The 16,832-nt window shown below is 47.6% G+C and overlaps 8 protein-coding genes across 8 annotated transcripts; 3 read left to right on the top strand and 5 right to left on the bottom strand.

Annotated features, from left to right (window-relative positions):
* Positions 1-138: 138 nt before the first annotated feature.
* Positions 139-2,864, bottom strand: E1B28_011309 (uncharacterized protein; the record flags this gene model as incomplete). The annotated part of the gene is made up of 14 exons (XM_043156332.1): positions 139-249; positions 309-428; positions 486-544; positions 606-720; positions 783-881; positions 940-1,051; positions 1,105-1,325; positions 1,388-1,546; positions 1,601-1,815; positions 1,868-1,993; positions 2,046-2,241; positions 2,298-2,460; positions 2,510-2,584; positions 2,635-2,864. 14 exons carry the CDS (start codon positions 2,862-2,864, stop codon positions 139-141), a joined length of 2,001 nt encoding a protein of 666 aa, XP_043006117.1.
* A 109-nt stretch (positions 2,865-2,973) lies between these two features.
* On the top strand, positions 2,974-4,186 carry E1B28_011308 (uncharacterized protein). The gene is made up of 5 exons (XM_043156331.1): positions 2,974-3,042; positions 3,097-3,375; positions 3,441-3,605; positions 3,661-3,858; positions 3,919-4,186. Exons 1-5 carry the CDS (start codon positions 2,992-2,994, stop codon positions 4,102-4,104), a joined length of 879 nt encoding a protein of 292 aa, XP_043006116.1. The 5' UTR covers positions 2,974-2,991; the 3' UTR covers positions 4,105-4,186.
* Positions 3,919-7,528, bottom strand: E1B28_011307 (uncharacterized protein). Its single transcript, XM_043156330.1, has 9 exons — positions 7,356-7,528; positions 7,097-7,294; positions 6,866-7,039; positions 6,744-6,812; positions 6,613-6,694; positions 5,921-6,559; positions 5,398-5,863; positions 5,157-5,349; positions 3,919-5,098 (listed from the first exon to the last, which is right to left on the bottom strand). The coding sequence occupies exons 1-9, from the start codon at positions 7,503-7,505 to the stop codon at positions 4,307-4,309; spliced, it is 2,763 nt and encodes a 920-aa protein (XP_043006115.1). The 5' UTR covers positions 7,506-7,528; the 3' UTR covers positions 3,919-4,306.
* Positions 7,529-7,647: 119 nt separating this feature from the next.
* Positions 7,648-8,238, bottom strand: E1B28_011306 (uncharacterized protein; the record flags this gene model as incomplete). Its single annotated transcript, XM_043156329.1, has 3 exons — positions 7,648-7,999; positions 8,063-8,125; positions 8,180-8,238. The coding sequence occupies 3 exons, from the start codon at positions 8,236-8,238 to the stop codon at positions 7,648-7,650; spliced, it is 474 nt and encodes a 157-aa protein (XP_043006114.1).
* Positions 8,239-8,342: 104 nt separating this feature from the next.
* E1B28_011305 (uncharacterized protein) lies at positions 8,343-9,272 on the top strand. Its single transcript, XM_043156328.1, has 3 exons — positions 8,343-8,470; positions 8,524-8,678; positions 8,730-9,272. The coding sequence occupies exons 1-3, from the start codon at positions 8,387-8,389 to the stop codon at positions 9,199-9,201; spliced, it is 711 nt and encodes a 236-aa protein (XP_043006113.1). The 5' UTR covers positions 8,343-8,386; the 3' UTR covers positions 9,202-9,272.
* A 23-nt stretch (positions 9,273-9,295) lies between these two features.
* E1B28_011304 (uncharacterized protein) lies at positions 9,296-10,693 on the bottom strand (the record flags this gene model as incomplete). The annotated part of the gene is made up of 8 exons (XM_043156327.1): positions 9,296-9,605; positions 9,658-9,698; positions 9,755-9,849; positions 9,906-9,925; positions 9,990-10,098; positions 10,149-10,227; positions 10,279-10,434; positions 10,493-10,693. The coding sequence occupies 8 exons, from the start codon at positions 10,691-10,693 to the stop codon at positions 9,296-9,298; spliced, it is 1,011 nt and encodes a 336-aa protein (XP_043006112.1).
* Positions 10,694-11,476: 783 nt separating this feature from the next.
* E1B28_011303 (uncharacterized protein) lies at positions 11,477-12,937 on the bottom strand (the record flags this gene model as incomplete). Its single annotated transcript, XM_043156326.1, has 8 exons — positions 11,477-11,849; positions 11,917-11,957; positions 12,017-12,111; positions 12,167-12,186; positions 12,242-12,350; positions 12,397-12,475; positions 12,529-12,684; positions 12,734-12,937. The coding sequence occupies 8 exons, from the start codon at positions 12,935-12,937 to the stop codon at positions 11,477-11,479; spliced, it is 1,077 nt and encodes a 358-aa protein (XP_043006111.1).
* A 1,281-nt stretch (positions 12,938-14,218) lies between these two features.
* Positions 14,219-16,548, top strand: E1B28_011302 (uncharacterized protein). Its single transcript, XM_043156325.1, has 11 exons — positions 14,219-14,453; positions 14,510-14,560; positions 14,616-14,662; positions 14,722-14,835; positions 14,887-15,156; positions 15,216-15,293; positions 15,667-15,764; positions 15,820-16,003; positions 16,053-16,144; positions 16,198-16,322; positions 16,380-16,548. Exons 1-11 carry the CDS (start codon positions 14,243-14,245, stop codon positions 16,418-16,420), a joined length of 1,311 nt encoding a protein of 436 aa, XP_043006110.1. The 5' UTR covers positions 14,219-14,242; the 3' UTR covers positions 16,421-16,548.
* The last annotated feature ends 284 nt before the right edge of the window (positions 16,549-16,832 follow it).

Raw genomic sequence — 16,832 nt, 5'->3', positions numbered from 1 at the left:
CGACAGCAAGCGAAAAAAATGATTGCGTGGTTCACGTAAATTTCTCGGTCGCTTGTTCACAGCCATACCGATGCCCTGATTGCCCGAAAATCCAGAGTTGTCCGACCAAATCGATATACTTATACTTGTAACTTCCTCCTAATGCAAAAGTGCATCGGCGAGGCGAGCTTGTCGTTCGAGCCATTCCATCGCGCATTTATCATTCTTGAGTAACGGAGTCAAGTCCTTCAGGCACATGTCGTTATGATCCTGTCACGGTAAGGGCAATGAGATTACTCCTCGTCCAAGGCGACATGATACTAGCTCACCTTCAGCCATCGTCTCTCATCTGTCGTAAGCAATTCTCTCTTCACCATCCGAGTATCAATGGGAACACGAGTCAAACGTTCAAATCCAAGCCAAATATCGCCACCAAAGTTTCCCTTGGTCTACATGTAGACCAGTCAGAGGATAGCTTCACGGACAAACGAAGGACAAGTACACACCCTGACTTTCTTCACGACAAGAGATGATTCGATTCGAACACCGAATTGTTCCGGTTGATCTTGAATGAAAGATAACAATGAGCCAACAGATACCACACAGGTCAAGCGAAAAGACATTACAGAATCCAGGCTCGTTCGTGACGACATGACCCAACCTGAAAGGAACATGAATCCCAAATCCCTGTGGTCCCTCATGTACGTTCATGTAAGACCCAAATCCGTGTCCAGTGCCGTGCTACAAGATAATTCGTCAAACTGTGATCGAACTTTGACAACACATCAAGGAAAACCACTCACCAGGTAAGTCAGCCCCTCCTTCCACAACTTATTGCGTGCCAAAACTTCAAGTTGCAGGCCTGTGGTTCCTTCTGGAAATATAGCAGTGTCTATTGCAATCTATGGCAATCCAGTCAGGACCAGGGATCATCAAGTGCAAGAGAATGAAGGATGCTACATGTCCTTGCAACACCCGTGTATAAGCTTCACACTGATCGTCGGCGGGCGTTCCAAAATGTACTGTCCGGGTTGTATCGCAAGTACCATCGAGATATTGTCCTCCGGAGTCGCTGTCAGGAATAGTAAACGAGGAATCATTGCAGTTCAAGAGAGAGAACCATACTTCAAATAAGGGGTGAGAGTGTCGATAAGTCCCGCCGTCTCCTTAGTTGGCCCATAATGAGGGGAAGCAGCGTTAGGACCCGAAGCACTTATGTTCTCATAAGCTAGTCCCATGTTATTTTCGGTCTTGAATCGTTCCTTGTTGAGCCACTCCGCAGCCTCCCACTCTGTTAACTTGGTGCCCTTCACTATTTCAGCCTCGAGCCACGCAAGGAAACGAGACTGAACGGGCGCAGCCTGTCAGCACACCGTAACCTCAATCTGCCATGACTATGGACACTCACAAAGCAAGCACCATCTCTAAGATAGGCTCTCCTGAAACCTTCAATCTCGGTCTCATTCTTGATGGACATCATAGTCTCCACTTGGGAAGGTAATACTGATAGCTTGGAAGATGAAATCGCACGAGCAATTGCATGCGATGTCTGCGGTGCTATGACCACCTGCGAGACGCAACAGTTAGGAAGTTCGGTATCCACACGACCTCACAGTCGCACCTTGCCTTCCTTGCCCCATTCCCGACTCTTCAAATATCCCCAAATATCGTCGTACGGTCTAATGTCGACATCAAGAGAGGACAGGTACAATTGAACCCCCTCGCAAACCTTCGTTGAGTGAACAAAAAGGGTTGTGCGAGCTAAGCCTACGAAGAGATAAGAAAAGAAGACAGGATGGTATGGAATGTCTCGTCCTCGCAGATTCAGGATGTACGCTATTCGCATGCGTGAGGCAAGAACCAAGAGTGATAGCCCGCGGCACCTTACCGATATGAGACAAGCTAGAAATCACCGTTGCGACTGGTTGTTCACAGTCATCGGAGGCAAACAGATCTTCGGGCTGTTGTCTGATCCATTCGCGCAACCTCCTCAGTTTGTCACGGGCATGTTCGCCTTTCGGGTATAGGTTGAACATTCACAGGGATAGGACTTCGATCAAACATACCTGTGAACTTGAGAGGGTGAAGGAATACACGTTCTTGGCTTCGAGAAGGCCTATCTTTCCAAATGGAATCGACGAAGTTATCTTCAGGATAGACTAACTCGGAGCCTAATCGCTCGAGTCGTGCAGCCAGAAGAACAGCGGTCGAGTGTGGTATATAGCGACCGTCGATTCCGATGCGTGAATTCCTAGCATGAAACTTTGGGCTTTGTTAAGTGTGACTTGGGACTAATTTTTGGGAAGAGAACTTCGCACTGGAAGCCACTCGGTCCAATCTTTGGGTAGACCAGGCCCTCTGGACTTTACCAGCTCCCAGTTGCTGTCCAACTCGCGTTCTGCTTGGAGCCAGTATCGCGAGTCCGTGACAAGATACGCCTTGTCTGCTGAAACGACGGCTTGGCCAGCAGAACCAGTGAAGCTGAAGAAATATAAAAACCGGGTTTACAAGTACTGGTGCTCGATCATACCCTGTTATAAATTGTCTTCTTTTATCGGCTGGTGCAACATATTCGGATTGATGAGCATCGTCGGTCGGTATGACGCTGATGAAACAAATTTACATGGAATCGACACTGGAACTCGAGTAACGTACTAATAGTCAATCCCATGTTGTTTCATCAAGCCTCGGAGTTGTTCCAATCTCTGAGTCGTGTCCAGCCTGTCACTGTGCTCTTCCTCGTAGCATTTCCAGTCTTCGGTCGCAGAGATCAACGTCGAAACGGTAGAGGTTGCCTCGTATGAAGGAGGCAGTTTCTCAGAGTCGTGAGGTTGCTCCTGTCGACCCGACTTGGGCTTGAACAGAGAAAAGCAGGAAGGGGACATGGAGGGCCTAATCGCGTCGCTTCACACGGAACAGAACTAAATATTATCGGAATGCCGTTCCCGCAGGCCCGAAATTCCGAAAGTCAAAGTGCGCGCTTGAGCTGATTCTCGAATCTTCCGAATTTTTATGTCGCCGTCACACGACGGCCTAAAGCCTACATTTGTTCAGTCCCTTCTGGTAAGAAAAAAAAACAACTTCTCTTGAACATCGTGCCTACCTTCACTCAAACAGTCTGGCGGTGCAGCAGGAACCGCGGTTGATCTACTCTTCTTCCCAATCGACACTATCAAGACCCGCTTACAATCAGTCCAAGGTTTCGCTCGTGCAGGAGGTTTCAAAGGCGTTTACAAAGGTGTTGGAAGTGTCGTTATTGGAAGTGCACCCGGTGCAGCAGCGTTTTTCACCACTTATGATTTCCTCAAACACAACCTACCAACAACAATCGTATCCACAAATCCGAATGTCAGTGCACCATTCAATCATATGATAGCAGCATCCATTGGTGAAGTCGTACGAGGTCTATTCCCCCCGTTGTTTAAGTCCGGCTCGTTCATGAAAGCAAATATATCACATAGGCTGCATGCCTTGTACGAGTACCCACCGAGGTCATCAAAACTCGTGCCCAAACGGGTAGATTCGGTGCCTCGAACCATTCTTCGCTGTCAACATTCAGGATGACGATCGCAAAAGAAGGCTTCAGTGGTCTTTACAGAGGTTTCGGGATCACCTTGATGCGGGAGGTGAGGGTACCAAATCACATTCTGCAAGCATGGTCTATTAACAAGCGTACGGTAGATCCCGTTCACTTCTCTCCAGTTTCCTTTGTATGAATTTCTCAAATCCCGTCTTGCGGATCACTTCAATAGACCGACAAATCAACCTCGACTCTACGCCCATGAAGCAGCAATCTGTGGTTCCATTGGGGGAGGTTTTGCTGCTGCAGTCACCACACCCTTGGACGTACTGAAAACTAGAGTCATGTTAGATATTCGAGTGAGTTCAACGGACTTTCTTTGCTGCTCTAGATTTCTTCATCTTCAACGCTTTCTCTAGACCTCCGGCCAGGCGAGGCTCTCTCTGTACAGCCGACTGACCGGAATATACCAAAAAGAAGGGTTAAGCGCACTGTTCTCTGGCTTAGTACCGCGAACGATGTGGATATCCGCAGGTGGGGCTGTCTTTCTTGGGGCCTATGAGTGGGCAATGGGTGGATTGATGACTTCTGGTATCGGAAGTTAGGAATGTGTTTGAAAGAGATACTCGAGCCTAAAATATCTTTGATCCATCATCACAGACAGATTATAAGCTAATTCAAATTGTTGAAGCATAAAAATACAACGACGAGAGCAAACACGACGAATAATAACAATAGTACGGTTCCTCCACATAACAATAAAACAGCGTGATTTTAGTATGCGTGCACACCATGAATGATTATCATTCAACCAGGGCCTTGACCCATCCCCCCATCCACATTTCTCTGTGCAAACGACTGCATCATCTCCATGCTCACATTGCCTTGCATTCCACCGCCCGTGGGACCACCACCCATCCCTTGTCTGCCAGGGAAACCACCTCCATTCATCATCTGTTGACCCGAACCCAGACTCATCCCTCCTAAATTACCCCTCTGCACATTCATCGTATTCTGTGCCGTAAACATAGGAAATATCCCTCCTCCTCCTGCCACACCTCCCATATTCATCCCTAACGGTCCACCCACACTTCCACCCCCACCCCCACCAAATCCTGGCATCCCCGGTTGTTGCGGTTGCAGCAGCTGTGGTGCTTGTCCCTGAGCAGCTAAAGCCCGCTGCTGATACTGCCTCTGAGCAGCGTGTAACTGTGGAAGACTGACATTCAACGCGCTCAACAACATATGTAAATCAGTAGGATTGATCGTTCGTCGAGCAGCCAAATGCGTCTGCTGTAACTTCACAAGTATTTGATGGGCAGCCAGGGCTCTCTGGTTCTCGTTCGTGACCGAGCGTATGCCGGTTATAACGTCGGGTGCGAGTAATCCAGTTGCTCCTTGTGGGCCACCGGTACCGCCCACGCCCATCATAGGCGGCTGCGATTGAGTGGGAGGAGCCGCAACACCATTAGACTTGGGAAGCTCGGGAAGACCGTCATGCGGGAAGAACGCCCCGAGTAAACCAGAATTCGGGGCAGCTGCAATGAGGAGATTCTTCGTCTGAGAGCCGGAAGGAGTGGTCCAAGCTCCCAGGAGATACTTTGTAAAGAAAGTTGTTAAGCAACGTCCTGAATGAATACACATCTTGAAAGCTCACGATTTTCTTCGTCATCAGTATTGTCCATAGGTGTGAATAACTTTCCCGCGTGTGCACATCAGGACCTGGCGTTAATTTGCCGAAAAACATGGTCTGTTGATGTTGTTTAAACCAAGCCTGAACGTCTAATGGATTCGTAGGCTGCGAGGCACTGAGATATATCGTCTTGGGCCAAGTGTCGGAATGGCTTGATCTAAGTGAGATACAGAGTTACGAACATTTCTATCAAAAAATGACATACCTCCCGTTGGGACTGTTAGCTAGAACCGCAATATGCGCACTAAGCTCCCGCATCCCATTCATAGCTTCCGGTTGCCACACCATGGGACCTTGCCATACAGGTACCTGAGATTGCTGTGCCGCCGCCGCACCAGGAGGCTTGAGAGAAGGAGGACCACCCATACCATTTAACATGCTAGCAGGATTTTGTCCTGGTATTCCTGGTTGTCCTGAATTTTGATGAGGTACCAGCATACCAGGTGGTGCTCCAGGCATACCACCGATGGATCCTCCTCCGGGACCCGACTGTGGGCGTCCGCTTCTCTCGTTCTGTTCAACGAGCTTGTGCATTTGAGTGGCCAAGTCAGACATCACTGGCATTCTCGGTAGACCTTGCGCGTTCAATCCCTGAGCAATGGCCGCGCCGCCCATCTGGTTCGAATTAGGAACAGCAACAGCTTGCGGGAAATTGGGATTTTGAGGTTGGGCTGGGTTGGCAGGTGGTACATTAGCCGGATTGCTCGCACCAGGTGGCGGCAACGGACCTAGGGGAGGTGGTGGAGAGGAGCTGTGCATAACCGGGTTCCCGTTGTTTAAGTTCAGATTGGGCCCTGAAGGTGGGCGAGAACCACCCGCGTCACCTCCTTGAGATGGAGGAACCCCATTTGGTGGCACGTTGGCCGAGGGTCCCCCATTCGTTGCTGCTGCTGCCGACTGTTGAGATGATAATTGGTTCGCTTGTATTGCTAGTTGTGTCTGCTTAAACTGTTGTTGAATCCATCCTTTCGCCTGCACTACCTGTGTTCGAATTTTCGTCAACTCAGCACCCAATTCATCAGCTTTCTTGGTATCCCCTGCCTGCAGGGCGTCTTTGATCCCGGCCTCTAAATTCTGCATGCGCTCCTCCATTACCCGAAGTCGTTGTACAGCAGCCTGTAACTCTTGTAATCCCTGCAAACCTTGCAGCTGCTGATGTGTCAGTGGCGGTCTTCCCGGAACGCCAGGTGGTTGTGTTGAAAAACCGGGACGCGCGTTGTTGCCGTTGTTGTTGTTGTTGTTATGATTTGGAGGTGTAGAAGTGGAGTTTGCGACTAAGGGAGAGGAAGACGGTACTCCAGGTAGGCGAGGGCGTTTTTGAGCTGGAGCTTTGTCAGCTACAGGAGTATCGGCGGGACGTTTCAGAGCTACCGAAAGTCACAGATGAGCAGACGATCGACACAAACTAAGGCTAACGAACCTTGAGGTAACGCTGTTGAGAAGTAAGAAGGCAGAAGGATCGTATGACTTGGTCTGGTTTGGAACCATGCGGGTGTCGAGCCCTGCGGTGTGTATCAGAAAACCTGTATGTAGCGAGTTATATGCGATTACCGATGCATGGAGTTTTGTATAGATGGAGGTGTCGGAATTAAGTATAACGGAGCTGAGATGAATCTTCCTCTGGAATAATCGAGTGAGAAACCGGCATAAACAGAGCTGAAATATAGACGCACGGTTAACAGCTCGGAAGGTAAGGTTTCCCAAGTAATATGATCAAGACTATCCAATTCATTCCACTGGGGACTGGTTGTCTTGTCCGGTACAACAGCAGTAATATGGAATATATTCAAGGTGATGGGTCGGCCAGGACTGGTAGATGGAGACGAAATCGTTAACGCATCGAGCATCTGAGATAAAACGGTAAACTGATCGTGATTCTAGGCGAGACTAATAGGAAGTCGTACCTCAATTGCAGCGACTACGCCCTCTAATGCTGGCATTCCAGTTTTATCCCCCGATAGCGTACTTCCAAGACCAATCTTATGAGCATCCTTCTTCAATATGTCTGCAATTTGGGTGAAGTCGCCGAGGAACTTTTTATGTATAATTGGGGAGTAAGTGGTCATATCCGGTAGAGTATACACAACGATTCCTATCCGAATCTACACTCGGAGAAAGATGGTCAATAACATTGTAAACGATCGCGACAGTCATATTACGCACAGTTCGGTTAGGATTGAGTTCTATGAGCCGACGAAAGAGAGGAGATATATAACTGGATAGAACATGAAGCCATTGGGAACCTAGAGCAACAGAGGTGTCTATCACAAAGACGACAGCTATGAAATCCTGAGGTTCTGGCTGAGAGGACATGATAGCATCAGAGCAAACCGTTGATCAAACGCCGTCACGACAAAGCCGCGGGCACCTTGCATGTTTTCCCAAGTCATTAAGTCCAACAGAATGTCAAAGTATAGAATACAATACAGATCAGCACTAAACTGTCTTTACAAAGTCATGACATTAGAACGACTAGCCCGCTAATCCAGCATACCAATAAACTTCCGGCCAACATCAAAAATACACTCAATCCATCACTAGGCCGTCTGCAGGTCACCGAAGCAGCATTAGTCGCTCCATATTGAGATAACCATGAGCTATAATCCATAATTATTCCAGTAGAGGGAACCTGTGGTTTTATAGTCGTAGAAGGGAATCCAAGGGTGGGGGTAAACGTGTCTTGTATCACGGTTTTCACGCCATTGACAACAGTGGTATACTGATAGGGAATAGGAAGGTGAGGTGTTCCGGTAGTTGCAGGGGGTTGTCCGACGGGACCCTGCTGTTGCTGTATTACGATAGTTTGCCTAAGAGTAGATCAGTACTCAATCTCGAGTTGTTCTTACGGGTATGCACATGCATCGACTGACATTGTCTGAGTCGTAAGCGCTCCTTGATTAGTAGAGACCGCAATAATGACAGTTTGCCCGTTACTGATATCGATGTCAACTTGTCAACCACCAAATAAAAGAAAAAGTTCAACATACGCATTCGTTACGGTCCTAGTCTGAGCATGAACAATTGAGAACAGGAAAGCAGAGACCATGAAGATTAAGATGTTCATTTCGAGTCGTGAAGCTCGTAAAGGACAGTGGAGGACTGGACGGGGTGGTGGTCGCAGAAAGAGAGCGGTAAGTTCAACCGCATGACCACATTGCTCCCACGCTCAAGTCGTACCCTACCCCATCATCATCATGTTTGAACCTATTCGTGGAGGAACTCGGGGAGGACAAGCAGAATTTAAATGGACAGACGTTTCGGCTGATAAAGACAGAGAAGTACGAATATTTCTGTCTGGTATTACTGGCTTCTCGTCCTCATTAACATCAAGAACTACCTAGGTCACAGTATAAATGCACCTACTGGACGATGGCAAAAGGGCAAAGACGTTCATTGGTACAACCGGGACAAGCATGGCGAAGACGATCACGCAGAGGAAATCAGGAAAATAAAAGAAGCAGAGGCCGAAGCTCTTGCTGTTGCGCTGTATGTTCAAATTTAATTTGCAGAAGACACGCTGACTCTTACCATTCACAGAGGTTTCCAACCAGAGCCAAAATCTGATAAACCACTAGATGCTACATCGTCCACATCAAAACCTAAAGATGAAGAAGCCTTGCAACAACGGATACCAGAAAAAGAAGAGAAACGCCGGAGGAAAGCTGAACGAAAGGAAGAAAAGCGGGCCAGGAAGGAGGAGCGACGTCGTGAAAAAATTGAGAGGCACGAAAGTTATAAACGCTATTCACCTCGATATGATGAGCACGAACGAAGAAGCCGTAGTCGTTCCAGGTCACCCCGCCGAAGATCCCGATCCCGAGAGCGCAACCTACGAGAACGCGATTATTTAAGTCGAAGAAGGTCTGGAAATGATTCGGTGACACCCCCTCTGAGGCCAACTCGAGATTACGATGATAGAGAAAGGGAGAGAGAAAGCGATCGACGGCGTTGGGATTCGCACACCAGAAGAGAGCAACCCAGAGGTGGTGGACGGGACAGTTATCGTTAGCCCAAAATATTTATAATCATCGTGCTACTTTTAATCACTGATCGTAAATATCATGGTATTACAATTACACTACAAGATCCTCCAGCGATCACCTCTAATGTGTTACTTTTCCGCCCTCCACCGACGCCGGGGCATAGTCAGACGAGGGGGTCTCATGTACATTGTGGACAGTGAGGGGTTGCATCGGATAGGCCATCGGCACTTCCTCGTCATCGTTACTTCGGCTGACATGGAACGAAGGCACCGTTGAAGGCAGCATGGATCCCGACTTGACTCTGAAAAGGTGGGCCCGCACGTTAATCAAGCTAAACGCGATACCAGCAACTGGCGGAAGACAGTCCACAATGAGGGACTCTATTTGATGCTTGGCGACATAGGTTCCGATGAAAACGACGAGGAACGAGCTGAGGCATGGTCAGGCTTCAGTTGCAAGAAATAAGTGACTATCTCGTTGACCTGTATAAAAGAGCACTTTCGATGATGATAACCATCGCTGCCTGTGAATGAAAATCATTTTGAATCATCAAACGAAAAATTACAGAAAATTACCAACCATTAAGTGCCTTGATGCAGATGAAGACCGGGACTTGTCATTGTCCAGGGACAAGCTGTGGTGGTTCGTGAACCATATACGCCATGCAATAAGGCCTGTAAGTTTGACGAGAATAAGAGGTTTATATGGCACGTATACTGAGAAACCATACCGGTACAGTAGACATTAGTTCTGCGCGTAAGAGCATGTACAGGTCAGAACGGGTGTAATTTCGCCAAGGGAAATAAAAACACACAAGATTGTGAAAAGGGCCTCACAAATGACCCAGGCCTGAGCTGACGACGCAAATATACTCTTTCCTCTCGTGAATTGAGTGAGTTCGTATGTTATTCCCGAACCAGATACTGTAGGATGATTAGCATTGAAGGATCAAAGAATTGAGGGCCGCACTCACTTGCCACTCCGATAACGCTGATAGATGGGAGTATGATTACATAGTACTGACAACTCCAAACCACCCAAAGACGGTAGACCTGGAATAGTTTCGCATCGATCCCAGAGCATTCAGACAAGCCAAGACTCACGATCATAATGTCTCCAGCGACGACAGACGCCATTATCAGACCGGTTTTTACTGCATAGATCCTTTGGGACAAATCGGCGTAGTACTCGAGCGGTGAAGTGCCCTGTTTGAAGTAGACCATGGCCTGGAATAGCCTCAAGACATTGCACACCCAATGCTAATCCAGGAGTCAAGTTGAGAAAACAATATTCAAGAAGATAATCGTCCAAACGTACTGTAGTTACGGTCGCGAAAAGAGTGACAGCCCCAATAAACATAGGCTTCTTGAGCGCCGCCGCAACACCACGTTCAGCTCTGCGTTGCAGGGGAAACCATATGAACCAAACAGAGACCAGGTTGAGGAGGAAGAATATTCCGTAGAGGAATGTGTGGATGACTATGTCTGCAAGGCTGAGCGGGACTAGCGCGAGGGGCATATTAGTGAAGACATCCGAGTCAATAAAGGTGCAACTAGTTTTGCAGTAGTACTTACTTTCACAGGCACTGCCCAAAACTTGATTATTTCCGCCCCTTCGAAAGATGATCAATCAACCTAGCAATTGCTATACTTACTTATTGAATTAGGGTCTGTCATCGTCCTCTTGTAGCATAGATCTCTTACCAACCCGTTCCGAATCTGTATTTGGTGTAACGTACACGACTTCCGGGTACCCATAAGGATCGTCACAAAAATTCCCAGCTACCAGTGATGAGTTCTGTTGTTGAGATTCGCTTCGTACAATGTCGGAATACCGATTCCAGCGCGGAGGGAAAGTGGAGCGTTGAGATCAAGTGGTCTACGGATTCTTGAGCGCTAATTAGCTGCCGCTCTCTGGGAGCACAACACACTTTTACCACATGATTTACAGACCTTCCACAACCCACGAAACTATCAAACACTACACGTCGGCATCCTGGTCATGACAGTGAAAGAGGAGGGTTAATGCCAGTTTGGTCTATGTGAGGATTAGATTTGTCCAGTGATTCGAGCACTTTAACGTGAAGACGGCAACTCACACAGGTAGGGGCCTAAAAAAACACCGTTCATCTCGATGAGCACGAACGAGAAGTCGTAGTCAATCCGTCGAACACGGTCCCGAGACTTACGAGAACGTAATCATGAATCATTCCAGTCGACGGCCTTGGAATGATTCGAAGAACGATGAGAGGAAAACCAATTTTCATCCTTGGCAACGCGACAGATATCACTAACCCAAATACTATATGCATATCCTATCATGATCATTTACACTAACACGATCCTCCAATGTTCCGTGTTCTGCTACCTTTGAGCTCTCCACTGACGCCGGAAAATAGTTCGACGACTCGGTAGGATGAACATTTCGGACAGCGAGGGGCTGCTTAGGATAAGGCAGCTCCTCGTCGACGTCGTTATCATTGCTTCGACTGGTATGCCAGCGAATGGAAGGTAGGGTTGAAGGCAATTGGGAGGCGGACGTGACTCTGAACAGATAGGCCCGGACGTTGATGAAACTAAACGCGATGCCAGCCACGGACGGGAGACAATCAGCGATGAGGGACTCTGTGTGTTGCTTGCCGACATAAGTCCCGATAAAAACAAGAAGGAAAGAGCTAAATGGATAGTCGCAAGTAGGTCAGCCGGAGAAGGAGGAACAAAAGTCTATTCTCGAGTAAGCACCTGTATAGAAGAGCACTTTCAATAAAAATGACCATCGCTGCCTATGAATTGAAACCATTTATCACCACGAGACATGGACGTAGTGTAGAAAATCGCCTACCATCAAATGCCTCGATGTAGATGAGGGCCGGGACTTGTCCCTTCCCGGAGGCACACTGTGGCGGTTGGTATACCATATACGCCATGCAATAAGGCCTACAAGTGTGAGGAGATAAGTACATATGGCGTCAGATCCATAAAGCAACCATACCAGTACAGTAAACATTGGTTCTGTGGGACAAACATATCAGAACGAGTGTAAACCCGCCCACTAGAAAGAACACACAGAACTGTGAAAAGGCCCTCGCAGATTACCCAGGCCTGAGCTGACGACACAAAGATATTCTTTCCTTTCATGGAATGACTGAGTTGGTATGTTATTCCTGAACCAGATACTAGGGATAGTTAGTAAAGGATCAACGGAGTCACGATCACACTTACTTGCCAGTCCGATAAGGGTGATAGACGGGAGTATGATGATGTAGTATTGACAACTCCAAACCACCCAAAGACGATAGATCTGGATGGTTCTGCGTTGAGCCTACGCCAACGTCGAACAAGATCCAAACTCACGATCATAATGTCTCCAGCGAAGATAGACGCCATTATCAAACCGGTTTTAATTGGATATAGTCTCTGCGACAAATCTGCGTAGTATTCGAGCGGCGCAGTGCCTTGCTTGAAATAAATCATGGCCTGAAATAGCCTCAAAACATTGCATACCCAGTGCTTATCCAGAATCAGTTTGAAATAAAAGATACAGAGGATCCACACGCACTGCGGTTACGGTCACGAACAAAGTGAGGGCTCCGATGAGCATGGGTTTCTTGAGTACCGCGAAACCAGGTCCACGCTCTGCTCTTCGTCGTAGGGGGAAGCAAATGAACCAAACGGAGACCAGGTTGAGGAGGAAAAATATTCCGTATAGAAATGTGTTGATGACTATGTCTGCAAGGCTGAGTGGGACTAGTGGGAGGGTCATCGTGAAGACATCAGTTGCAGATGGAGCAAGTTGGAAGTCTAAATATATTTTAGTACTTACCGTATATCTCCGGTAACTCAGTACTCAACCATGATCCATGTGAAACGATCAGTTCTGTTGATGACATCCGACCCGTACATCTCGAAATTCAGATGGATGCACAACTCTTTTCCTCATTCTAGTTTAAGATTTTCCAGTGTCGACGTAGAGACATACAGGCGGCGAGGCATGGCGGAATATATACTACTTTCTGGAACGCACCCACAGCTTGGACAAACAAACGGGGCCATGGATCTGCTCTCGCAACTTGGCTTATGTCTTTTGTCATTGCTACTCTGAAAGTGGACAACTCCGATGGGTCAATGTAATGAATCTTCCATTCAGGACGTCATGTACATCTTGAGATACCGAGGAGTGTACAATTAGTACCAATCCAATTCCTTATGTAACATCTCACGACACTACCACTACTTCAGAGCCTCCTCAACCTGAGTTCCAAGTACCTGCGGACGTACGGTAGCATATCTCAGGCTTACGGCAACGATTGAATATTGAATGCGCGGACGTCGAGTTCCGCCAACTATGAAAACATCGAGCAATCACTCTACCTCAGGCCGAGTACCCATGCATCTACCAACTTTCTACCTATACTTCCATCAAGATTTCGGATCTTAATCGAAAGCATGCTTTTGATAGAGCTTCCAAAGAGCTTCACGCATGTCCACTTATCTGTCCCTAGCGCTGCGCCGCTGCCAATATCTTGTTTCAGTCACTTTTCCTTGTTCTATCATCTACCTGCAGGTTCCCGATTGGCCCGCTCCCCAAATGAGAGGGTAGTAATACCCCCCCCCCCCCCCCCCCCCGGTGGGCTGCACCCGCTCGGCATTGCCTGCGATAGATCATAGATATCAATGATTTGCAGTGTGTGAACAGCGAACTAAAACGAGAGCAAATGCGAACACGACCTCAGACGGGTTCGGTCCCCCTCATTTATGTGTATCTGCTTCCTGAGGGACACTGGGACACGATCCATGAGCAAATCTCTGTGATTCACATGGGCTCAATGGCTTGCATTAATTTGACGAGAATGTGCAACCAGACTCTCTGAATGGCTTCTCGCCTTACATACTCGGCCACGAGACATATGCATATTGGCCTGGTGCAAGTCCTAGAAGAGTATATACGTATTGTCACTCTCAAGTCGGAAACTCCCGGGAACATTACGAGATTCTGAGGAAATATAAAAATCGTGACCTACTGTGAGAAATCATTACCCTTTTAATTTTACTCCCTTTTCATTTTTAGATGTCCTATCGATTTTTTCAATCTCCCGTACGAATATCTACGGTCTGTCATCGACAGCTGTTCCTTCGTTCCTTCTTCTATCCGAGTTCCTTATTTTCTACTAGTTCAACACGCAGTTCAAAACGTAGAATGCCTCCCAAGAAAGCTGCAGGCCCAGAGAAGAAAACACTTCTTGGACGACCAGGCAATAACCTCAAGATAGGCATCGTAGGTCTGTTTTGTCGGGAAATCATGGGAATGAGCTGCTCATTATATGCTCGCAAACAGGTCTTCCCAACGTAGGCAAATCTTCATTTTTCAACGCTCTGTCAAATACTAGTATGTGCAAATAAATGAATTGTTTTGTGAATGCAAGTCTCAACACGGTCATTAGGTCTTGGTGTCGCTGCAAACTACCCATATGCAACCATCAATCCTGAGGTGCGTTCGCTCGATGGCAAAGGTTTTACAAGCATGTTAAACTCCCCCCTTTTTAATAGGAAGCGCGTATTCCCGTTCCCGACGAACGCTTCGAATGGCTTTGCGAGACGTACAAACCCGCTTCACGTATATCCGCCTATTTGACGTGTATTGATATAGCTGGTTTGACCGCTGTGAGTACTGGTCGCGTTTTCCCACTCCTTTCGCTCAAGTCAACTCGAAAGGGCGCCTCAACCGGTGCAGGACTTGGAAACGCTTTCTTATCACACGTACGGGCGGTGGATGGTATCTTCCAGGTTGTTCGTGCCTTTGACGACGCCGAAGTCATTCACGTTGAGGGAGATGTTGATCCCTGTCGTGACATGGTTATCATTCAGACCGAGTTGCGGTTGAAAGACATTGAGTGGGTGGAAAAACATTTGGATGGCCTCAAGAAGACTGGACGAAATTTGGGGAGTAACAGTTTGGCTGATAAAGCAAAGAAGGAGGAAATCGTACGTGGACTCCTCAATCGCCTGTTTGGTGTGGCGGAAGATGTTTGACCGGGGTTTAGGCCACTGTCGAAAAAATATACAAAGTCATCACAGAAGACCAGAAGGATGTCAGGAAATATGAATGGAACAACAAAGAGGTGAGCTTCGGTTTCGAATCACATTCAGTGTTTTCTTTCTCGGATGAAAAAGAGCTCAAAGCTCGACACAACCCAGCTCGTCGAGGAGGGAGTAACGCCCCATAATTCCTATGAGATATTTTGTTTCCTTTCTGATCCCCACCCTCGTATCTTATTTCTCAAACCCTGTTACCGAATATGACTTACAATTTTTCACAGGTGAATCTCATTTCCGTTCATACACTTCCTAACAGGATGACAAAGAGCGATTGCTCCATTAAACTCAGCTCTTCGAGGCGGGAGTAACGCCCCAATATGCCTATGAGAATATTTCCTCTCTGATCCATGCTCATCTCGTTTTCACATTCGGGCCTCGTACTGACCATTCCGCCAGATAGAAGTTGTCAACGGATTACAGCTGCTCACTGCTAAGCCGGTGACGTATCTCGTCAACTTGAGCGAGAAAGATTACATTCGAAAAAAGAACAAATGGTGGGAACGCCGATTCATTTCCAGAAGCGTTACTTATTCCTTAACTTTCTACAAGGCTTCCTAAGATCAAAGCATGGATTGACGCCAATAACCCCGGAGACCCTCTTATCCCCTTCTCAGTTGCTTTGGAAGAACGTCTGGCGACGATGGAACCGGAAGAGAAGGAGGAGGAGCAAAAAAAAATCGGTGCCCAGAGTGCACTTCCCAAGATCACCCATGCTGGATATGCCAGTCTCGATGTCTGTGCCTCTTTCCCCTCACATCCTTTTACTTACCCATTCCATTCAGCTTATTCGTTATTTCACTTGCGGAGCTGACGAGGTGCGCGCCTGGACCATTAGGAAAGGCACCAAGGCACCTCAAGCAGCCGGTGTCATCCAGTGCGTGTGATCAGTTGACAAAAGAGGCAGCTTGCTCATCGGAGACCCTATAGCTCTGACTTTGAGAACAAATTCGTCTGTGGTGAAATCATGTCTTACGATGATCTCAAGGAACACGGAAGTGAAGCTGCTGTCAAGGCCGCTGGCAAACTGAGGCAACAAGGCAAGCCGTATGAGAGTAAGCATTACTACATCTGCGGTCGCGAAACAGTACTGACTATACTCCATCCTGTAGTGGTCGATGGCGACATTGCATACTGGAAGTCGGGAGCATAGAAAATTGTTGAGACAGTTGGAATGAGGAGAAACGCAGTGTATCTGTATGGATGTAGCAACTTTGACATGTATCATGGCAATTCGCTAGACACTATGCAGAGAATAAATAAAATAAGTCCTCAAGGACCTTGGAAAAGTGGTCCGATTTTCCAGACCCCTGCGCTAACAGGAGGGGGCATATACCCTGGACTCTCCGATCCGGGATGTACCAAAAAAGGGTCTTATTTTGGCCGACACTCCGATCCTAGTGTACATAAAACCACCCAAATTGAGCACCACCTACGATCCTTTAGTGTGCTGAAATGGCCTAGTCGGTAGCCAGGTCCGATCCGTTATGTACATAAAATTAGGTCGCCAGGGTTATCCTGGCTGGCGGCAGGTACCGTACCGTTTCGAATTTTTACAAGTCGTT

This window comes from Marasmius oreades, chromosome 7, assembly GCF_018924745.1.
Source record: "Marasmius oreades isolate 03SP1 chromosome 7, whole genome shotgun sequence".
Lineage (NCBI taxonomy): Eukaryota > Fungi > Basidiomycota > Agaricomycetes > Agaricales > Marasmiaceae > Marasmius > Marasmius oreades.
This window is presented reverse-complemented; position numbering and strand designations above follow the sequence as displayed.